Consider the following 24,661-nt stretch of genomic DNA (forward strand, 5'->3'; position numbering starts at 1 on the left):
AAGAGTGCAAATCGTGCTACCTTTACATGTAATATAAAAGGTGTGAGGTGGGTATTTCTTTTTCATTTGCACCCTAAGTAAAGTAGGGAAAAACATACCTCTTACATGTAATATGAAAGATGTGAGGTGGGTATTTCTTTTTCATTTGCACCTTAAGTAAAGTAGGGGAAAAAAGTTAAGCTACTATGAAATTTTAGGTGCTGTTTCTTTGAAGCGTTATTTCGTAAAATGTGTTGATGCATGCTACCATTTCCAAAAAATATTCCTAATGGAAAAATCAGTGTAACCATTTTCAACAAGATTATGGGAGGCAATGAAATAGACAAGCTCTGGCAAAGCTAACTGATCTGACATTTTTTGAGAGTCTTTTGGTTTCATCAATGTGTGGCGTGTTTTGACATGGCTTTTGTAACACTATTTTTGTGGGAGCTGCCAGGCCCTCACCATTGTAACAAACACTGGCAAAAAGAAAAAAAACGTTTTTGGTCTCAAAAAGCCCACATTGCCACCAGTGAAGTAACAAAGGCACCACAGCCCCCCTCCCGGGCCCCCTCAGCAGAGCACCTGCCCTGAGTGAGTCTGGAGGCGGGGGCCTCATTGTTCTTTGCATGGGGACCCTCCAGTTTTGTTACACCACTGATTGCCAGAGTAGTTCCTGGCACTGAACAAAACTACTTTGTGTGCCAATATGCTCCTTGTGGAAGAGTAGAATGCGATCACTCACAGTAAAGCCAGCCAACAGAGAGAGAAAAAAAAGTTCAATAAAAACAAAAAGTCTTTGTTAACGCCAGACCTAATTAGGGACCCAATTTTTAAAGTCAGAAAAGTGCACTCATGGTATACGTTTTGAATTAGTGGCTTTCAAGAATTCACAAGTACTTACAGAAGAAGACCACGAAATTGTACTCCTAGAAAATATTTGTGAACAGTATATTAGCACAAGCAGAGCATTTACAAGTTCACTTTCTCTCCAACCACTTTTTTGCCAACCCTGGAAGAACTTCTACTTCTGCCACTGTCAGGAGTAAATTTCTAACCTTTCTCTTTATGGGAAAAGATTAGAGAAGAGCTGGTGAAAATCGATAAAACATGCAAGTTAGCAGGTTTGCAGACTCTGAGGTTTTCCAGCCCTGGAACTATAAGCTTACTGCTTACTCCAGTCTCACTATGTAGATCAGAGGAAAGGTGGCAAAGTAAGGAAATTGCTATACTAGGGAATGAATTTGCAAATACTCCAATCATACTATAATAGTAGTCCTGGCATAATCAGAGGGGCTATTATCAGCGGTCTTACATAATGAGATTGCTGCCAAAATTTGTCGCCCCACTACATGGCACCACAGGGACAAGTAGATTTTTTTTACGGACAAGTAGATTTAAGGAGCAACCTGTCCCATGGACAAATACATATTTTATTAAATTCCACACTCCTGGATAGTGACCTTTTATGACAGTATCTAGCATCCCACTGTAGTAGGCAATTGGCTTGTGTCCCATAGATGTCTTTTGAGTCAGTACTGCAGTAATTGTCATTCCGTTACAGTGACAAAAGAGGTAGAATTGTTCATTGTAGTCAGGTGTACCTAACACTGGAGCATTCGTGATCGCTTTATTGAGCTCCAGGAACGCTTTCTCATCTGTCCAATTTATTTTATTTGCAGTTGCATGGGACTCCTTTAATGTAGAAGTGGTGCTGTCAACGTTGCATAATCAAAGACCCACTGCCTCACGTAATTACAGAGTCCTAAAATTTGATGCATTTGTTTGGTAGTCGTGGGCTTGGGCATGTTTCTAATGCGTTCTACTCTTTCAGGTGTCACCTTCCTCCCGTCTTTAGATATTAATTGTCCCAAATAGTGGACCTCTGTCTGCACATATTGTAATTTATTTTTATCGACTTTGTATCCTTTGTCTGCAAGCACGCAGAGGAGGCCAATGGTGTCATCTCTACATATGTCTTCAGTGGCGCTGTAATAATCTGTGTACAAGATTCACTCTGTAATCGCTGTTTTCCTATGTGCTTGTGGCAAAGCCATGCCCATCTACTCTTCCTTTTTTCATTATGTTCACCATCTTTGTACACATAGTGCTCCGTTTTTAGGTTTAGATTTTGAAAACTAACTTGTGAAACTTACCTTTTGCTAACAAATAGATAGCTCGGGGTTTGGGTACACCACTTTCAGCAATTAGCTTTCTCTCCGACAGTCTCATTCGGCTGTCAGTCACAATTTGGTTCCCAGAGGAGTATTCATCTCTCACCAACGCTACTGGCTGTTATAGTGTATCCTTCCGCCTTCACTTGAGTGCTTGCATTGTACTGTACTAGGATTATTTCATATCCCCCGCATCCCACTCCTCCTGGTTCCCTCCCTTGTATCTCACTCTAATGGTGCTAACACTGCATGTGTTGTCAAATTAAAGTCATTCTGTGAGCTTTGTTAATGCATGTATTTCCCAGTGTTGACTATTTTAAGGTTGTGCGCGCAAGTGCTTTGTAACTATTGTGGGTTTTTAACCTCGCCCACATCACGCCCTACACTCATTTATTCGTGGGCTTTTCTTTCGAAATTCCTTGATGTCATTTGTATTGCTTCACGTTTTTCCTGCCCTCGGGCGGTTTTGTTACTGCCTTGCAGGTTAACCATGTTACATGGATAATTGCATGATTGATGATATACTTTAGCGTGGGTGAAATATTTTTTTCTTTTGTCTCTCCCCTTCGTGCTCCATGGCAGCCATGGCCCTCACAGCACCAACAGCTCAAACACCATTGGTGGTTTTAGAGCGCTGGTCACAAGGTTCACACTGTTACCTAATCAGAGTCATTTCTTTTGGCTCTCCACTTCATGCTCCATAGCTTTTCCAAAAACACTTAAAATTGATAAATGCGTTCCGTAAAAAAACACAGAAATACACAACGCACCTCTCGGGAGAAACCATACTACAATATTCACTGCACTCGGGAAAAGTCGCCCCATAATGCTTCGCAAGCATTCTTTTTAAACTCATTTTTGCTCATAACCCAGCCTGTGGTGGTCCTAAGGCAATGGGACCACCGCCAAAACGTTCAGCGTGACTCAGTCTTTCTGTTTAGGTAATCTGTGGGTCCCCGCACTAGATTAGTGGTGACTCCAACATAATAACCCCTCCCACCATTCAGTTCCTTTTTAAGCTCCCTTATGGCTGGAAATGTTGTTTTACAGCTTGGAATAGTTTGTTTTCTAAGGGCCTTTGCATTGCAGTAAGCCTACTAGGCCTGATAATGTGTATGGCACTATGGGCCAGATGTAGCAAACAGTTTGCCCGTCGCAAACAGCGAATTTCGCTGTTTGCGACATGCAAACTGCACTTTGCAATGCACAAAACCCCTTTTGTGATTCAGTAACCTGGTTACCGAATCGCAAAACGGGTTTGCAAGTCACAATTAGGAAGGGGAGTCCCCTTCCTAATTGCGAGTCGCAGTGCAATGCCAGATTGCTTTGTGACCGCGAACGCAGTTTGCACCCATTTGAAATGGGTGGTAACCCATTTCCAAAAAGGAAGGGGTCCCCTTCCCCTTTGTGAATGGAACTGCAAACACTATAGAAACGTTTCATTTTTTAGTTTTGTAATGCATCTCGTTTTCCTTTAAGGAAAACAGGCTGCATTACAAAAAAAAAAAAACTGCTCTATCTCCAGCAGGCCACCATCCCTGTGAGTGCCGCGAGTCTCAAGGGGGTCGCAAATTGCGACCCACCTCATTAATATTAATGGGGTGGGCCTTTGCGACCCCCTTGCGAGTCGAAGGTGGTCTCAGGGACACCATCCTACATTCCAATTTGCGACTCGCAAATTGCGAGTCGCTCTGACTCGCAATTTGCAAGTCTCAAATTGGAAAATACCTACATCTGGCCGTATATCCTCTAGCGGCTAAATATATGGTTGCACTACATTACTTCATGCCATTCTATTTTCATGTGATTATGCTTTGTAGGGGCTAATGATATGGTTACATGACTGTGTTTCTTACAAATGATATTTTTATTGTGGTGTTCTCTAGGGGCTAATCTGAGTGTTACAGTCAAAATACAACAATATTTGCTGCACTCATTCGTCCCATAATGCTTTGCAAGTCATTTGTTTTTTTTTTACAAAACATCTTTGCTCATAACTCAGCCTGTGGTGGTCCTAGGACATTGGGACCACCTTCAAAACGTTCACTGCAACCTGCTCTTTCTGTCTAGATCGTCTCTGGTCCTCAGAGTAGGTTAGTGGGGACCATAATATAATAACCCCTCCCATCATTCAGTGTCATTTTAATCTCTCTCATGGTTGGATTCTTTGTTTTTCAGCTGAGAGTAGTTTGTGTTTCAAGGGTCGTGTTTGTAATATCATTGCAGTAGGCCTACTAGCCCTGCAAATGTGTAATGCACTATGCCCTCTAGGGGCTAAATATGTAGTTAAACTGAAATACTTCTAGTCATTTTTTTTTTCATGTGGTTATGCTCTCTAGGGGCTCACTATATGTTAACGTGACCATTTTTCTTACAAATGCTGTTTATTGTGGTGGTCTCTAGGGGCTGTTTTGAGCATTACAGTCTAATGCCAAAAGTTTATTTCAGATATAGGTTTTTTAGGGGTTTGTATGATAATTGTATATGTGTTATGAATCTCTCCTTATTGCAGTTATCACCATGATTGAGGCCAACTTAACATACTTATTACACTATGACTGTTTGAATACTTTTGATGTGTTTGTGTGACCTTTCTAGTTTATTTCTCTCATTACTCCTCTGTGGCTATCTTTTTTGGGGAATTATGATAGCCAGCCAGCAACTCTGATGGTGGCGTGGTGAATTTGGTATTCTATTGGAATTAGCATGGCAGATTTAAATTAGGATGCTTCATGGCAACATTTACATTTTTGGCTGCAGATAGAGGAAGAAGGTAAATGGAAGTGTTTTAGTTATACGCAGGGCCACTGGAATTTGTGGCAGGAAAAGACCAAATTAATGAGACAGAGTTGACCAATTTATGTGACAAGAAAAGTACAGTCATGAATTTTCAGTGCCATTAGCTCTAACTCAAGCAAATGCGAGACTCATTGCATGGCAAATGCTTGTTACACTTGCTGTCCATTCTTGTTTAGTGCATTGGCGAAAGCACACGATATATAGAAGTTTTGTCCGATTTCTTGGGTGCTTTATTATTTTCTTGTTCGTAGTACGCTATGAGATGCCACTGGTAAATGTACACCTAAATCCTCAATAACTCTGTCTTTCAAAATAAAATAAAATAAATGTCCTTTGTGGCTAGAATGTAAATCATGTTTAATGTTTTCAACTGCTGACGAAAATGGTAATTACACGTTCCACTTTTTGTTCCATCAGTATCTTGTTCAATGCAGCTAAAAAAATGACTGTATATAAGTATAACCTTTGTCAGTAATTAGAATGAAAATGACGGTTCAGAACGAAATAATTTTGCCTCAACTCCAGTGAATTTCGATTTCTAAAATTACATTTTCTAGTTGGAAGAATTAATATCAACAAGATTTCTGTGCCCTTATACATATCTAGTGAAATATTTTGAGAAGTGTTTAATTTACAGCTGGATGAATAGATTTAAGGTTAAACATCTGTTAATGCATTGCTCTCATCGTCTGTGGTACATCCGTCCTTCTCCTTAGCCTCTGAACTTGAAATGGCTTTTAACAGACTTTTAGATAAGCACAACCCCCTCCAGCTCCACACTTAGATAACAGCTTGTGCACTTATTCGGGAATACGGAATGTTTGCCAAGATCTACCTCTAGAACCAAACGTCAAAGTGCATACATAATTTAAATATGCTTTTCAGCTATAATTGAGTGACTGCAGCATGCATAAGAATAGTATCCGCAGTGGCACCAGACCTAGCTCAAATAACTTACTGCATCTTTCCTACTGTCTACAGAGTATGAGAGATGCAGTGTAAAAGGGCTGTCTGCTGAAACGGGAACATACGATTTGAAAAAAAGTTGACATCAATCCTTTCGCTCAAGTTAAAATTTATAGGCCTTCTAATTCTGGATAGTCGGCTAAAAAATTCGAACACTCATTTGATGGTCAGTGTGGATTTTACGGAATAACTTCTCTAACTTGTTGTGCCATACGTCCTTTCAAATGCAACTGTTCTAAAGAGATTTTCTCTTTGGTAATGTGATTTTAAATTACTAATATTTCATGGTTCTCTAACTGGAAATCGTCTTTCTGTAGAAGTTGACAATAAAGGCACAACAGCATGGTTTAATTGTTTGTAACTCACGTCGAGGTGACTTTCATATGCCAGTTGAATGGGTAAGAGTAAAGTCATTGGCAGGATAAAAAATGTCTCAGGCAAAGGGTGGATCTTTTTGTCATCTGGAACATTCCTTATGTTGTACCGTACCTGAAGTTAGGTACCCCGATCCGCTCCCCAGCGCCTCAGGTCTCCTGGACTCTGCAGCAAGGTGCTGCTGCTGCTAGTTACTTGCCTGGTTCTTCGAGCTGCCTGTTTATCCCTGTGGCTAGCCAGTTACTTGCTCTGTGCCCGCTTGCCTAACTTCATTTCCTGTAACATGCCTGTCAAATTATGTTGCTATACTGTATCCACTGAGTCAGACTGTTTTGCATTTGTCTTTATTATTCAGCGAGTAAGCCTATTGTTTTACTGCTTCAAGTGAGCCAACCAGTATAAATTAGCCACATTTGTTCACTTGTTTATTTAGTTTATTTTTCATCCCCTGAACCATGCTGCTTTTTTGGAGCTAGCTCCTGCTTGCTCATTTCCCACCCTTTCGCTACTCCTACCACCCAGTGCCCAGCCCCTCTCCCAAGACCTACTTACTGGGGGCCGCATGCGTGCCTCCGGTTCTCCAAAGGCAAGCCACTCTGTGCTAATCCATGCCTGGACCTTTCCCAGCTCCATGAACCCTGGCCCTCTGGCCACCCACGGATCCTCTGCCGAGGAACTCTGAGCCCCGGACCCTAGATGTCACATTGCTGCTTTGCGTCGCCTAGATCATCACTTGCCATCACTGTCTCTTCTCGCAACTCAGAACCTCCCACTTAGGTGGAAACCCTTGCCACACCTACCCCCAATGACCATGACTGCCACAGAACTACTCCACTACCAATGCCAGATCACTCTGCAAACACACCACTGAGACCTGGAACACCATCACCACCCTCAACAAACAGATACACTGGTACCGCACCAACAAACACGAAGGTGGTATCACCATCATCCACAAAGACGCCATCTGCTGCACCACCACCAAAGATGACATTAAACCAGTCGTGGAGCACCTCAGCTTTCCACTCCAGGCTGACAGCAGAACAACCATTAGAGGCATCCTCGCATACAGACGCCTGAATTCATCGCCCCACTCGTCATCGACTCCAAACACTTCATCTTCCTTGCCGTCCTTATCTATCACCTCATTGACCTCCAAAACGCCAACACCACCAACCTTCTGGATAGCCTGAGCAACATCAGCCTCTCCCAACTGGTCACCGACCCCACACACAGTGCAGGCTATATGCTGGACCCAATAGAGTCAAGTACAGCCATGCAATCAAACTTGCCTGGCTCGACCACGCTATCATCCATTTTAACATCGTAGGAGCGCCATGCACCACCACCTACCTTCTCCCACTGCTGCTTGACCAAAGTGGCAGAAACTCAATGGATAGACACCCTCTACATCACCCATCCCGATCCCACATCCAACCTTGAACAGGCCGTCAAGAACCTCTCCACCGGATCACCAAATGCACTGAAAGAGTCGCCCCAATCAAGCCCTCCAAAATCATTAGATCCACCAAACAAGCCAGCTGGTACACACCAGAACTCAGGACCACAAAATGCAACTACAAACGTCCAGCGAGACAATCGCACACCACCAAAGACCCCATGGACTGAGCCACCTTCAAATCAGCTCTTAACAACTGCCAACTACTCCTGAAAGATGCCAAGAAGCGTGTCCTAGCAACCCGCAACATGGCCAGCTTCAACCACAGCAAGGAATTCTTCAACATCATCAGAGAGTATTTCTGCCCCTCAACTACCAAAAACACGTTACCCCCATCCCAGGAACTCTGCTACACTTTGGCGGACTGCTTCCACAACAAGATATCCATGCTCTACCGTAACTTTGGAATCCCAACCCACTGACCTCTACATCCTTCTCAACCCAACGGACATAGTCAACAACCCTCCACTCAGCACACGGGAAGAACTAACCACACAGGACACCACAGCCATCATGAGCTCCATCCACTCTGGAGCACCAACAGACTCCTGCCCCGCCACTTCTTCAACCTCAGGAGCAAGGACATCAGCATCAAACTAACCACCATCCTAAACCCATCCGTCACCACAGCCACATTCCCAAGCAAAGAAAACATGTAGAGGTCAAACCCCTCCTGAAAAAGCTCTCTGCTGACCCCAGCAAACTCAAGAACTAGGACTTATCCCTCTGCTCCCTTTCCCCAACAAATTCCTTGTAAGGAAACTCACAGATCACCTAGAGAATAACACCCTGCTGGACACATCCTAGACCAGCTTCTGCACCAACCACAGCACCAAGACTGCCCGGAGCATACCACAGACGACATCAGAATCCTCCTCTACCGGAGTGACACAGCGGCCCTGATCCTCCTCAATCCCTCAGCAGCATTCAACACAGTATACCACCACACCCTCACAATAGACTCTGCGCGAATTGCAATCCAGGGAAACCCCCTCGGATGGATCTCCATTCACATCCGAACTCCAGAGCATCCTCTGCTGTGTCCCGCAAGGCTCATCCCTCGGTGCCACCCTGTTCAACACTTACATGGTGCCCCTGACCAACATCCTCAGAACCCATGGCACCAAGGATGAGCTGGTGCAGATGACACCAGCTCACCCTCTCTCTCTCAGAATACCCCTCCACCACCAGGACCAACTTCCACAACTGCATGACGAGCGTCACCGATTGGATGAAGACCTACTGCCTGAGGCCTGAAACCGGTCCCAGAATGCTTGTTTCTGGTCCAGGAAGGACCTGGCCTGGCCGTTCAGACTGGACTGTTCCCATTGGGAACAGGGTCAAGACTGATTTGCATATGGCTGGGTCTGAGCAAGAATGGCATAGCAAGCAAAAAAACTGATGGATTAAACCTAGATCTGTCACTGGGGGTGACTGTTTGAATTGTTCTGCATTCCGTCCATCTTCTATTGTTTTTGCATTTGTTGCCCCAAGTGGTAACGGTATGCCCAGATGTGGGTCCCGTACTTGCTATGCCACCAGATTCAAGCTAGCCTGGCTGATGAAGGGTGATACCCTGGAACCGGTCCCAGGATGCTTGTTTCTGTTCCAGGGAGGACCTGGCCTGGCAGTTCGGGCTGGACTGTTCCCATGAGGAACATGGTCAAGACTGATTTGCATATGGCTGGGTCTGAGCTGGAATGGCATAGCAAGAAATAAAACGGAGGGATTAAACCCATATCTGTGACTGGGGGTGAATGTTTGATTTGTTCTGCATGCCGTCCATCTTCTGCATTTGAGGCTCAACACAGACAAGACCAAAGTGCTGATCTTTGGAAAAACCACCTTCCCATGGAACGACACCTGGTTGCCTTCCGAACTTGGACCCAGTCCTTCATCAACCATGCCAGCAGAATCATAGACAGCAATCTCGCCATGAACCACCAGATCAATGCAGTTGCCTACACGTGCTTCCACACAATTTGCGTGCTCCGAAAGCTCTTCAGATGGCTCCCCAACAACACCAGGAAAACTGCCACCCAAGCCCTAGTCACCAGTTGACTTGACTGTGCTTTCCATGCAGGAATTTCCAACCAGTTCCTTAAGAGACTCCAGACCATTCAGAACTTTGCTGCCAGACTCATCCTGAACCTCCCTAAAAGGACCCACATCATCCTCTACCTCAGGAACCTTCACTGGATCCCTGTCCAACAATGATGCCAGTTCAAGATGCTGACACATGCCTACAACCCTCCACAACTAAGCGGCAACATACATCAACTACCTCCTGAACTACCACCAACCCTCCAGCCACCTGTGCTCTGCCGCCCTCGCGCCCACTCCACACATCCATCGAATCTTCAGTGGAGGTCACTCCTTCCCCTACCTTGCCGCCATTTCTTGGAACGGCCTCCCGCTTCACCACCAAACAGTATCCTTGCTTATGGAATTCAGAAAAGGACTCAAGTCATAGTTCTTCGACATCACTGCAGGATCACAGCGCCTGGATACCCACAAGTCCTGTTTGACTGATTGATTGAAGTGCCTGTATTCCATCTGCCATTAAGCAGTAGAAGTCTAGAAGTCAGGAATGAAGCTCCTGCCTCTTTCTCTTGTTTCTGGGATGGCTGTTCTTAAGCATAGTGGATTTTCAATTTTTCCCTCGGTCAGAGTCCAGGCTCCTTTTCATCCTAGTCCTCCTGTCTCTCCTAGATAATCAATTTCAGCTTTAGCTTCCCTATTTTCAAGCACGGACTGAACTTCCTGTTTTTTCTCATCTTTCTAGTGTCTACCAATTGGGGTGCCCTACCTCACCCCTGGAGGCAAATGTAGATATTGGTTGCCTCAACCCATTGCAGTGAGTGACATCTGCCAAGCTACTCCTCTCGGACTAATGTGATATTCAGGAGCGCCTCCTCCTAAAGAGCGGAGGAGCATCACCCTGCCTGCTATGAGCGCAGCAGGCAAGCAAATAAAAAAGCATAATAATGCCATTTTATTTTGCCACCAGCTCACGTCGTGTGCAGTGTGAGCATGAGGGAGGGGGCGGGACTGAATCCTGTGATTGCAAGATGACTGCTGCCCCTTTCACTGCGCATGTTGGGTTGGCCTGCTGTCTTGCTATGGGCAGCCCGTCATGCACACTGTAGACCCAGCACTCCCTGGGCTGTAAAGCAGCTAAGTGATTACATGGACAGCCCCCAGCCTTAAAATGAGCGCTGGGTTAGCCTGCTCCGCACCAGTCCTGAATCTGCTCTCATGCTGAAAACAGCAAGAAAGTAGTAGATTCAGGATTGGTTGGATTTGCGTTCCACTGAGCAGGAAGAAAGTCCTTCCCTTCCGGCTTGTGGACGTCTGGGAAAGGTGTTGCACAGGGGGAGCGCATATATGGTGAGTTTGGCGCCATCGCGCCCGCCATATTTTAGTCCTGCTAGCCGCCACTGGTGATATTCCTGTAGCCACCGAGCAAAACATGGCCATGTTTTTCCGGTGGCAAAATTACATTTTATATATAGTTTCAAGTGTTTTGTAGCCATGTTCTGCACGTGTCAGTTAACTAACTCATTTTTTGCCGTTTGCACATCTACTGGTCTTTTATAAGAATGTGTTAACAACCCTAATCTTTGGACTGGAATCCCTAGCAGGTTGTCTCCAACCATAGGTAAATCTTTGAGAGCAGGAGTAGCCAGTGACCAGCTATATATTGATTCTTCAGCATTCTATGTTATCAGTTTTTACTTTTGCACGGTTATTATTACTTGAAATTATTTTATGGTTTAATAATTTACAATACTCTGAATTGAAAGACAAACGTGGATTCATTTTAACTTCCTTTCTTTTCTGAGTTTCATCCGGTTATTGATGAGGTTGGCCTTGTGTTGCTAACTAGATGCATTTTTCGTAGTAAAATTCTGCCGTTTTGTGTGTTAGTTTTTATTCAAACTTTTTCCATCTTGTCTTTTGACAGACTTTGATTATTTTCCGTTCTCTGTACCATATCCATTAAACTTAATTTATTAATAAAGGCGTAAGTAGTTCTAATCTTATCCGTTTTCCCAATGGATTTGTTCGGTAATATTTTGCTAATTAAACCTCCAACCTGCCTCCAACCTGCTGTTTTTTATTATTCCTGTTTACATTTTAGAATGTTTTGTGTATTACTCATCCTCTGTTCAAATAAGTAAAGCTCAATAGTTAGGCTGTGCCGACACTATTCATAGGGCCCCATGCTATCGTGTTTGTAAAAGAAAATCCCTCGCTTCTTGGAGTGTAGACTGCAAGCACAACCTGCGTGCCCCTACCTGTTCTTGGTAGGCCGGGGGTGTAGAGGTAATGCTGCACAGACCCACACCACCACACATAGCAAAGCTTTAAACGTAGATTCAGTATTCTCTTGTGGTTGCAGGGAGAGAGTCATAGTGACATACCAGTCCTTGTTCTGCATATAGTTAATTTAAAATGACTGCCCTTAAAAGGGCGTCCTGTAATAAGCTTTAAAGGGGTAGACATTGAACTGATGTGCTAATGCATTCCATTAACATACATACAATGGGCTCTGCAATGAAGGCGATGGTAAGAGGAGGACAGATGAGCTGAGGCTACCTGGCTGGCACCTCGTCATACTGTATATACGTGAAGACACACCTACATTGTACGCAGCTCTTAGGGACCTAGTGAAATGTACATACATTTGGTGGCTTCAGCAGTGATCAGTACCTATACATACAAACAAACAACTACACTAGAATTCTGTGTTAGCCATACACACAAATGTCTATCTCAGTAAGGCATGTATATGTTTTGCCTTTTTTAAAAATTTGCTGTGATCAATACACATGCAAGTCAAAATTTGTTTGGTGAGTCTTCGCCCAGAATTTGGGGTGAAGTGCCACCGCATTAGTTTCTGGTGGGGATAGATCCAAACAAGAATCCCTGCTAGATCTTGGACACCCTGCATTGAGTCCTGGTATTGGGAATGCTTTTTTAGAATAAACATCTCTCTATGCAATCACACTCGCACCATTATCCTCAAGGTTTTGGAAGGTTAAGTAACCAGAGAAGTAATGATTTGCCTCTGTTACGTGACTGGAACCATAAGTGAAACTGATTTCCTGAAGTTTATTTGCTCCACACTATGTGAATCGTAGCTAAATACATAGTACGTGCATGCCCAGTGTGTTTCTGTTATCAGCCTGTGTGTTCCTGTCTCTCTGCTTTTGTACCCTCTTTTGAGTTTTGTGTGTTGCCCTTCTTTTCTTTGGCTCCATGCTACAGGTCCATACCTTCTCCAACCATGTCATTCTCTTTGCAGTCACAGACCATGAACTACGTTGGACAACTGGCAGAGACAGTGTTTGTGACTGTGAAAGAGCTGTACCGTGGCCTAAATCCAGCAACTCTATCTGGGTGCATTGATGTGCTGGTGGTGAGACAGGCCGATGGCACTTTTCAATGTTCACCGTTCCATGTGCGCTTTGGGAAGCTGGGTGTTCTACGCTCCAAAGAGAAAGTGGTGAGCATGTTGTAATCTTCTGTGGCCAGTGATTTATAGGGCCTTCATTTTTCAGTGCTTTCATCTCCCTCATTGAAAGGACAGAATGTTGCCTACTTAACTCTTTCTTTCACTCACTGTCTTGCTGCCCATCTCAAGTACCTCATGAATTTTCCCTCATCTATTTCCTTTCGGTTGATCCCCTTTTCTGTTACTCTCATCTAGTCTTTCCATTTCCTACCTCTCTCGTCCTTTGTCATCTTTCCCGTCCGTAACATATTTTCTTGCTGAACGGATGACTCTGGAATCATTCTGTTTAATGTATTTCTTTACGATCTTTCTGTCTTGTCCCAACCATCCACGTTTTAGCAGTTTCACACACACACCCTTATGCACTTTATTTTTCTCACTCTCCTACTTGCATCTTAAATTTATAATTTTCTGCTATGATGTCCTTCCTTCTCTTACAGTTGCTTCCAATCTTCTCTTTAGGTTGATATTGAGATTAATGGGGAGCCAGTCGATTTACACATGAAACTAGGGGACAATGGGGAAGCCTTTTTTGTGCGGGAGACTGAAACATGTGAGGTGAGTGAATCTCAGGAAGGTAAGGAGCATTCAGTAACATGAGCAGGCTATCTACCCTATTAATTTGTCATGCCATTGATTAAGGAAGCAAGAGACCACATTTCGGGGCAGAGTATTTGTAAACATTTGCAAGCTTTGCAGGGAGCTAGAGATGCTCCTCTTAAATGCATAAAGAAAATGTTTTGGTGAAGTCATGACTTCCACTATAATTAATTAGTAATGTGCTTTTGTGAAGACAGGACTGACCGATAAAAGGGTGCTGATCTATCAACGAAAGAGGTAATCCCGATGTGAACAATAGCAGTAAAGTGAGGTCACCCGAACAAAAAAAAATTGCTGAATTATTTTGAAAGTCAAGAGATACAAATTTATCATTTTGCGATATTTAGCGATATTTAATAATTATGGAAATCATCGAAGATTCAAATTAACCTTAGAATAAATAGGTGAGTGGAAACCAGAATGTACATTCATATGAACTTCAATAAGGTGATGTGGTAACTACAGGGAGTGCAGAATTATTAGGCAAGTTGTATTTTTGAGGATTAATTTTATTATTGAACAACAACCATGTTCTCAATGAACCCAAAAAACTCATTAATATCAAAGCTGAATATTTTTGGAAGTAGTTTTTAGTTTGTTTTTAGTTTTAGCTATGTTAGGGGGATATCTGTGTGTGCAGGTGACTATCACTGTGCATAATTATTAGGCAACTTAACAAAAAAAAAATATATACCCATTTCAATTATTTATTATTACCAGTGAAACCAATATAACATCTCAACATTCACAAATATACATTTCTGACATTCAAAAACAAAACAAAAACAAATCAGTGACCAATATAGCCACCTTTCTTTGCAAGGACACTCAAAAGCCTGCCATCCATGGATTCTGTCAGTGTTTTGATCTGTTCACCATCAACATTGCGTGCAGCAGCAACCACAGCCTCCCAGACACTGTTCAGAGAGGTGTACTGTTTTCCCTCCTTGTAAATCTCACATTTGATGATGGACCACAGGTTCTCAATGGGGTTCAGATCAGGTGGACAAGGAGGCCATGTCATTAGATTTCCTTCTTTTATACCCTTTCTTGCCAGCCACGCTGTGGAGTACTTGGACGCGTGTGATGGAGCATTGTCCTGCATGAAAATCATGTTTTTCTTGAAGGATGCAGACTTCTTCCTGTACCACTGCTTGAAGAAGGTGTCTTCCAGGAACTGGCAGTAGGACTGGGAGTTGAGCTTGACTCCATCCTCAACCCGAAAAGGCCCCACAAGCTCATCTTTGATGATACCAGCCCAAACCAGTACTCCACCTCCACCTTGCTGGCGTCTGAGTCGGACTGGAGCTCTCTGCCCTTTACCAATCCAGCCACGGGCCCATCCATCTGGCCCATCAAGACTCACTCTCATTTCATCAGTCCATAAAACCTTAGAAAAATCAGTCTTGAGATATTTCTTGGCCCAGTCTTCACGTTTCAGCTTGTGTGTCTTGTTCAGTGGTGGTCGTCTTTCAGCCTTTCTTACCTTGGCCATGTCTCTGAGTATTGCACACCTTGTGCTTTTGGGCACTCCAGTGATGTTGCAGCTCTGAAATATGGCCAAACTGGTGGCAAGTGGCATCGTGGCAGCTGCACGCTTGACTTTTCTCAGTTCATGGGCAGTTATTTTGCGCCTTGGTTTTTCCACACGCTTCTTGCGACCCTGTTGACTATTTTGAATGAAACTCTTGATTGTTCGATGATCACACTTCAGAAGCTTTGCAATTTTAAGAGTGCTGCATCCCTCTGCAAGATATCTCACTATTTTTGACTTTTCTGAGCCTGTCAAGTCCTTCTTTTGACCCATTTTGCCAAAGGAAAGGAAGTTGCCTAATAATTATGCACACCTGATATAGGGTGTTGATGTCATTAGACCACACCCCTTCTCATTACAGAGATGCACATCACCTAATATGTTTAATTGGTAGTAGGCTTTCGAGCCTATACAGCTTGGAGTAAGACAACATGCATAAAGAGGATGATGTGGTCAAAATACTCATTTGCCTAATAATTCTGCACTCCCTGTATGCTTCAGAAGTGTTCATTTTGTAACATGCAATATGAATTCATCACTTAAACATGTTACAATGAAAGCAGTTGAAAATAGAAATCAGCTTGTAACTGTTTTAAAAAAGAAAAAAAAAAAGAAATGATCGCTGGTTCTCATGTCTCTGGTTGCACCATTATAATTTTTGAGAGACTCCTCTTCATGTCTAGAATTCTTTTAGTATTATGTACATTTTGAATGAGCTGTTTAAAGGATAGTGTTCCAGTCCCTTAAGCTTTTAAATGGTGGTTTTATTTTATAGCTTAGAATGTGCCAAGGTTAACAAATACAAAAGCTCTTAGGAGACCACTAGGTTTATCCACAACCTACAATCAACATCCGAGTTTCACAGAGTTGGTCTTCTACTCAATCTATATTCGATGGATGGTGGTGGTGTCAGGAAGCCCTGGCTCTTTTGCATCTTTCAGTTGCCTTAAACACAGTCTACGTTGCCATCTTCTTGATTCGGCATCTCAAGTTCGATAGTGCTTGTACTTAATTGGTCAAGAGGGTTGCTAATGAGGCTCGAGACACTTTTTCTTTCTTTCTTTTTTTTCTCTTGGGATAAAGAGTCCTGCCACAAATAAATGAGGTTTTGTTGATTCTTAGCAGCCCATAAGCTAGCTGTATCCAGTTCTCTTTCTCCATTTCAGATATGCTGACAAAATTAAAATTTGTTTACACTTGAACAATAATAGGATTTATCAACCACCATCCTTTAATTTATGTTGCTGGGTGCAGACTGCTCATCACTGAATGAGGCAAAAATAGATGAAAACTAAACCCATGAAATGCTGCAGTGATGTTCTTTTTGGATCCAAAACCATTTGCTCCCATTAAGCATCCGTTCCCTTACATCAAGTCTGTCTCCTCAAACCGTGACAGTGATTAATGTTGGTGTGGATATTCATTTGCAGCTAACAGTTACTGTCCAGATTAGTCGTATGATAGACAGTGTATGTTGTCATTTTAATTTTTGGATGAAAATCCGGAATGTCTGCTGGTTCATTGTTGGTGATTGTTGGATATGAAGGGCCCTGTAAAGGGAATCGTTTTTTCTCCACACTGGATGGCTCCTTTGATGTGCTGCAGTTAGAGTTTAGGCTAAACCAAGAGAGAATAAAGAGTATTTCTCTCTTTGGTTGCATTACATTTAAATAGTCCTTTTTAGGATTCTCTGCCTGTTCAACATAATAATAATTTCTGTGGGCCTCCATCTACGATAGCAAGAAGTATGATCAAACTACATTCCTTTGATCTAAATCTCGATGGTTTTTGCTATGTTCATGCTTTCAAGACTTGGCTTCTCATATCAGGCCCAAAAAATTGAAAAAAAAGCCAATACCTGACCGTAACCTTCACCGTCTTCTTCAGCTTTGCCTTGCTAAAGAAAATGTGATTTCCCTACAAAAAGAGAAGTAGCTTTATTTCCTAAGGCAGACCACCAAAACAGATCTAGTCCTAAGTGACTATCTATAGCACAGGTCTCTTAAATTATATTTTAACATAACACGTATCTCTTTCCCTAACATTCTAAAATAATGCAGTTGTGATCACCTGCATCTGCATAGATTTGTTCACAATTCCTCCTCACTGGTTAAGTAAGATCAGGTTAGACTTGTTCTTCGATAAGTTGAAACACACATACACCCAGTGAGAAAAGAGCACAGACCTCTACTGATTGGCTCTGAGATTTGAGGACAAACAGTACACGTTTTGAGTTGTTTTCTAAAGGATTATTCGCTGGAGGTGATTGTTAAAGAGAGGGTTAGTGTGTTCCAGTTTTTTGCGACAAGCACTGTGAGAGCACTACAACTTTTTAACTGACCTTTGAAGCAAATAATAGCCACAGTAACAGCATTGACAAAGCCAGTAGATCTTGCCTGTGAGACCTCTTGACTTTGACAAGGATTTTTAGCCATGCTGTACACAAGAGCGGCTGCTGTGCAGCATGAGTGAAAATAATAAGAAAAAATGCTATGCCGCCATTGTTGCTTCATTTTGTAGGAGAGCACTAACACGGAGGTGCACCTACAAAATAAGTTGAGCATTTTTTTGTAATGGAGGTGATAAGATATGTGTGGTCAGTGACTTGCTTGTCTCTTAAATCTGTACTGTTGAACATGGGCTCATATTCTGATTCTCCTCCCTGTTAGGAAAGTGTCCCCTCCCACCTTTGCACATCCCCATTGCCTTTGGAGAACAACGATGATGAGGAGCCCGCACCTGGTCCAGGGGATCCCACTTCTGCATTTGTTACCCCTCAAATAAGTCCGATTCAAGATCCAGCGCTAGCGAACAATGACACATCCCTGCGCAAGAAAAGACGGAGACGCAAGAAACTCAAAATGAAGGAGAGCATACGGAGTGAGGAGGCAGAGCTTTCCTCGCCTGAGGAGGGGATGGAAGACGAACTCACTCAAGAGGAAAATCACAGGTTGCTGTCAGCCCGGTAAGAGGTTGTTGGTGATAATGCCCTCTGTGCAAAGGCTATTTCATTCATTAGGTAATTCCCGTATTTTGCATCAGTTTTTAAATCGAGCTTTTCATATTTTTTGCCCTTTGTGATTGTATACATTAGTTGTTCATCATCATTTATTTTAATGGTTATGCATATTTTTCTTCTAACAATGAATAATTAGGTGTCTATTTGTTATCATTTCATAGTGGTAGAGCAGGACGGTGTCTCACAAAAGGCACAAAGGCTTATTTGAGCCATTACATCGCTTTTACTAAGTATTACATGTAGCTAAATTCATGGTAGTGGATATGTATTGTAATGTTATGAATATCAGTACCAGTCTTAAAGCGAGTTTTTTGAGTCCCACCATCCTCCCAAAAATGTGTTTGGAGGTCTAAAGGCTGCAAGACCTTTTCAGAGGTCTCAGCCTTTTGTATTTGTAGGGAACTGTTTTGAAATGAAAATACATTCCCCCAGCTGTCCGTCTTTCATAGGAATCCTTATATTTTTGTGATCTGAAATAGACTGTTTGGGATAGTTTATTCACTTTGTTTCCGTTGAAATTCTAGTGGCTCAGTGTATTTTTTTTTTTTAACACAAGCAACAGAGGCGTAACAAAGGCCCCAAAAACCCCGCGGTGCAGGGAATGGGCTGCTCCAGGGGCCCCCTCAGCACAGCACCCGGGCCTGAGAGCTCCTGAATAAATCCGGATGAGGCGCACTTCCATGCAATTTGCAAGCCCCCGCCACCACCAGAACAATCTCCAAAAAGATCTTCCCATAAAAATACAAAACGCCTGAGATCAAAGGAAAAATATCATGACTGTTCTCAGTCTCCATGCTGTTCCCTGAGGCAGGGCTGTTCTTAGTTATCAGTTAAAATTCTGAAATTGAAAAAGATGAGATCAGAGTTACATGTGCCATCACCCAACCTACAGAGGTTCGGGCCTTCCGGGTACACTACTGAGCATACTGAGCTTTTTTAGGACAGCTCTTGTTCCCTCTTGATCCTCAAAACATTTAATTGATGCACCTCCATTGGCTTCAGCCCTTGGGCTTAAGAAAACGTTTTTTTTATCAAAACTAACCAAATGCCTTGCCCACGACATCTCCAGGTAGGGCAAAAACAATAAGAAAGGTATAAAGTCTTCACCTCTGGTAATCTCACTGTCCAAGCTGGAATGCCCTCCTGTTTTCTGGGTCATTATGTCCATGCTCTGTCGAAATTCGCAAAATGTAAAGTCATCAACGTACAAGGCCGGATGAAAAAGCCATTTATCAAATTGGTGAACACCCAGTTGAGTGCCTCCAAACAGATCCTCATTTGTAAATGGACTCCGCAGAAACCATGGCTTGATATATTTGTAAGGCTGTAATACTAACCATGCTTCAGTGGGTAGCAGCAATTTATGTATAATGCCTTCTCCTTCTCCTCCCAACAACTCCTCAAGAACGAAACAGGTATGGCTCATACTGTCAACATAGACTCCCCAGTGAGACAGTTCCACCAAAAGTGCAAGACATCTTATAGCTATTCCAAGGTAATGCAGCTGTGGCAGAGACAACTTGTCTGCCAGTGCTGATGCACTAAAAGCATACAGATCCTTTTAGGACAGGGTGTGAATGTGAAGGACACCACTACTAGCTGATCTACTCTCTGCCCACTCTGATACCTTCAGCCTGAACGAGTTGCCTCCGCCCTTCCAGCCCTACTCTGTATTCTTCAGATGGTGGTGGGGAGGGTCTCCCGCTTTTACACCAGTTAGGAGGCTTATGACAGTCATACTCTTACTTTTAGACCGTCCTTCTTCCACCAGAACATAATGTCAGGGTAGCACCTTGATTCTAAACCCCTTCCCTACTAGGTCTCCCTCTGGCACGCCCAAGCACCCTCCCCCCTCACAAGTGCTGAGCCCTTTTTTGGCTATTTGGGGTAGTTTGCGCTTAGGGCTCCGTAACTTTTTTTTATAGATAAGGTACCCACGCCAAAATGGCGTACTTTATTCCAACATCCTGGGGAATCTAAAAATGCAGAGAGTTTGTGGATTCCACTGGAGGGAACCGAGAACATAGGCAAAATATAACAAACTTTTGAGTTATAAAAAAAAAAAAAAATAGGGAAAAAGGGCTCCAGATAAGTTTCTTTTTTTTAACTAAAAATGGCATCCATGAACGGTTTGCTGTACTAAAGTCACCATCTTCCCAGCTTTCAGGAACATGCGGACCTGAGTTATAAAAAACAAATTTTGCAACAGAGTTTTGGCATTTTTCTAACAGTTAGTCCATTTTTCCTATTTTTTTGTGGTCTCCGCCAACTTCCAGTTTGTGGTTGAAACCAGTGTAAAACCCCTGGGTGATCCAGAAAAGCTGTCCATTTCTGAAAACAAGACAAAATTCCGAATTTAACAACATATGTGTAGATCCCTCAAGGTTTTCGAAAGGGAAATAACTGTTTAAAATGAGTAGGAAAAGGCAGGCATTTGTGGCAACATTTTCATCTGTGACATTTTGTCACAATGGCAGATTGACAAAAGCAATATACCATTAGGACAGAAGCAGTGGTTATTTATACATTGCTGAATTTGTAGGTACCGATACTAGCATTTGATTTGGAGGGCATTTTTCAAAAATCCATCTTTCTTATACACTGGTTTACATTTGAAAGGCACAAATGCAGCTAAATCCTCTTGTTAATAACAAATGTTCTACTATTCTTGCTCCCTCAAGCCTCCAGATAAAAATGTCACCTCACTTGTGTGGGTAGACCTAGTGTCCTTGTCAGGAAATGGGCCAAAGCACAACATAGGCACAGCCCGTTTTTCCACCAAAAACTGATCCTCTTTTCCCAAAGTGTGTAGCTCTAAATTTTGGACACTGGCTCAGCTGGTACCTAGGAAAACCTAGCCAACCTGTAGATTTTTGAAAAATAGACACATAGGGGCATCCAGGGTTGCTTGACATGCATGACTCTTACCATGTTTAGTTACCCAGAATACCTTGCAAACCTCAAGCTTTGACAAAAACACATTTTCCTCTCATTTTTGAGATGGAAAGTTCTAGTAATCCGCTGGGCGCCCCTAACTTCCGTCCACCTGGCATTCACCCAAGTCCCCCGATAAAAATGGTAATTTACTTGTGTGTGTAGACCTAGTGCCCATGACAGGAAATGGCTTAAAATGCAACGCTGACACAGCCCATTTTCCATTCAAAACTGACTGTCTTTTTCCTATGTTCGTAGCTCTAGGTTTTGGACCCTAGCTCAGCTGGCACATAGAGAACTCTAGCCAACGTGTACATTTTTGAAAACTAGACACATGGGGGTATCCATGGAGGGCTGACTTGTGTGGCTCTCACCACGTTTAGGTATCAGGAATCCCTTGCAAACCTCAAACTTTGACTTGAAAACACATTTGCATCACATTCCTGTGATGGAAAGTTCTAGAATCTGCTTGGAGCCACAAACTTCATTCTACCAGGCATTCTCCCATGTCTTCTAATAAAAATGATAACTCACTTGTGTGGCTAGACCTAGTGCCGTGGACAGGAAATGACCCAAATGCAACATGGACACAGCACATTTTTCCACCCAAAACTGACCCTCTTTTCCCAAAATAGATTTTGGATGCAAGCTCAGCTGGCACCTAGGGAAGCCAGCTATCCTGTGCATTTTTGAAAGCTAGGCACCTAGGGGTATCCAGGGTGGGCTGACTTGCATGGCTCTCACAACATTTAGTTACCCAGAATCCCTTACAAACTTCAAACTATGAAAAAAAAAAAAAAGTTCCTTATATTTCTGTGATGGAAAGTTTAGAATCCGCGGGGAGCCACTAACCTCCATCCACTCGACATGCCCCCATGTCTCCCGATAAAAATGGTACCTCACTTGTGTGGCTGGGCCTTGTGAATGCACCAGAACAAATCAAACCAAGGCAAGGAGGGAACCTTTGCGAGGACTCCCATTGATGTTAGTTTGATCAGTTTCTGTCACTTGCACTTGACCCAGCCACACAAGTGGGGCTGCATTTTCATTGAGACAAGTAGGGAAATGCTGGGTGGTAGGAATATTGTGCTTTCCTTCTCATTCTAGAGGAATATGGCACAGAAATGCAAGGAACATATGTGATTTTAGTCACATTTTGAAGTTTGCAGGGCATTTTGGGTAAGAAAACTTGTTGGAATCCCTGAGAGACACCCCACCCTCTACTGCCCTTGGTGTCTAATTTACAAAAATATCTAGAGTTGGTAGATTCTCCTTAGAGACAATGTACACCCTGGCAGAGAAAGGCAGAAAAGACAAGTATTACTTCACAACCGTGTATTCCTCAAGTACACGCAGATTAGGCACGAGGGTGAGTGAAGGTTCTGAACGTATAATGTTATTAACAAGAGATTTCACAAAAATTAAATGCACGGTTAATAAAAAAAACTGAACCAATGACTCACAGCTCGTGTGCTGTAAAGCTGCAACAAGACACCAACTGCTTTACAGGCCGTTCACACACCTTTCATACGTGACAGACACAAGACCTTTCACACCGCCAGCCATGGGCCCACCACATTACAACACTCACATCAACAGACAGCGCCATTCAGGGGCACATCACTTTCATATGCCCACATGACTGACACAGCAATGACACCGGCTGGCGGCTGACGGAGTGTGTGGAATGGCCTTTGGCTAGCAGTGTGTGCAGTGACCAGCAGCAAATCACTACTCACACACTGTCAGCCAAGTGCCAGCTCATACACACCACCAGCCAAATGCCGACTCTCACACACCGCCAGCCAAGCGCCAGTTAGTCAAACACCAGTCCAGGCACACTGCAAGCCAGGCGCCAGTCCACACATACCGCCAGCTAAGCGTCTGTCTACGTGTATCGGCATCACAATTAAAAAAAAAAAAAAAAAAAGAAAGAAAACACAAACCAATTAGAAGTGAGTACAAAACTATAACTACAAACACAACAGCTCTAACTAAATGCATCACACTAATGTCAACCGTAAATCTGAACAAAAAATATAAAATTATTCAAACCAGTCAGTTTCCTTTTATGTTCACGATTGCTTTCAAGAACTCTGTTTCGTGTGGTACAATTTAAAACTTGTTGACACACACAGTCCAGGTTTAGCAGGACACTCGGGGCAATACATATGACACTCTTTCTGCACACAGCTTCTCATACAGACTCTACATTTCCTACTGGGACAGTCTTTTTTGGGCCTGGGAGGAATGTGATCAGCAAAGTGCCAATCTTTCAATCTAGCCACATTCTCCACCACTCCAACTTTAGGAACACTTGTCTGTTCCACTATAACAAGGCTGCCTGTCACAGACTGCTGAAATTGAACAAATGTTATCTTTGACTCTGGAGAACAATCCTTGAATACAACAAATGCATTCAACTTTGCTAAATGAAATAAATGGATAGATAACTTCTTATACCAAATGTAAGCCTTGCGAACAACAGTGTAAAGTTCCAACCTTTGATCTACTCTATCTATGCCATCCATGTGCGTATTGTAGTCTAAAAAGCACACAAGTTTGTGCACTTCAGCAACCTGACGCCCAACAGTCCCAGGAGAAATACTTTCATCATGGATGGTAGTCAGCATGTAGACATCTCTCCTGTCTGCAGATTTCACAGCTAGACTTTTATCAGTATACAAGGCACTGCACTGTCCACCCAAAATGTTTACAGCGCTTTAGGGTAACATTTATGGTTAGTCTGGATTGTGCCACAAGCAACAGTGTCCACTGTGAACAATTCCCTGAAAAATTGCACACCAGTGTAGAAACTATCTACCATATGAATGGTGACCTCTATTACCAAGTTCCCACACATTTTTCTCACTTACTCCGAAAGTGGCCAGACAGCTAGGAGGGGTCAATACTGAAAACTCTACCAGTGTGCACCCTGAAACTATACACATATATAGTCCTACTCACTGACAGCATATACACCTTTATTCCATTACATGCCCTCTTGCTAGGAATGCACTTCCTAAAAACCAAACAGCTCTTGAACAGGACCAAACACTCAACTACAGCTATTTCTTTCCCTGGAACATAGATCTCTGAAAATCTATCTACAAAGTCATCAAGGACAGGCCAAATCTCAAAAAGACGGCAAAGCTGAAGTATTATCAACAAAATGCAGCATCTGAAGAAGAAGCAAATACCGATCACAACTCATGGTTGCAGGAAATATAGTGGTTGCTATCAAGGGACTAGCAGGCCACTATCAAGCCTATCAAAAAAGTTAAGCCCTAGAACTTCTTCA

General features: G+C 43.0%; 1 protein-coding gene across 4 annotated transcripts in view; it reads left to right on the top strand.

Annotated features, from left to right (window-relative positions):
- LPIN3 (lipin 3) overlaps window positions 1-24,661 on the top strand; it is a 426,254-nt gene that overhangs the window by 160,911 nt on the left and 240,682 nt on the right. For all 4 annotated transcript variants that reach the window (XM_069243720.1, XM_069243718.1, XM_069243719.1 and 1 more), the window contains exons 2-4: window positions 13,064-13,264; window positions 13,736-13,831; window positions 18,077-18,372. In XM_069243720.1, the coding sequence (XP_069099821.1) occupies window positions 13,073-13,264; window positions 13,736-13,831; window positions 18,077-18,372 (584 nt within the window). In that variant the 5' untranslated portion in view covers window positions 13,064-13,072. The remainder of the gene's footprint in view (window positions 1-13,063; window positions 13,265-13,735; window positions 13,832-18,076; window positions 18,373-24,661) is intronic.

The sequence above is a fragment of the Pleurodeles waltl genome, chromosome 7 (assembly GCF_031143425.1).
Source record: "Pleurodeles waltl isolate 20211129_DDA chromosome 7, aPleWal1.hap1.20221129, whole genome shotgun sequence".
NCBI lineage: Eukaryota > Metazoa > Chordata > Amphibia > Caudata > Salamandridae > Pleurodeles > Pleurodeles waltl.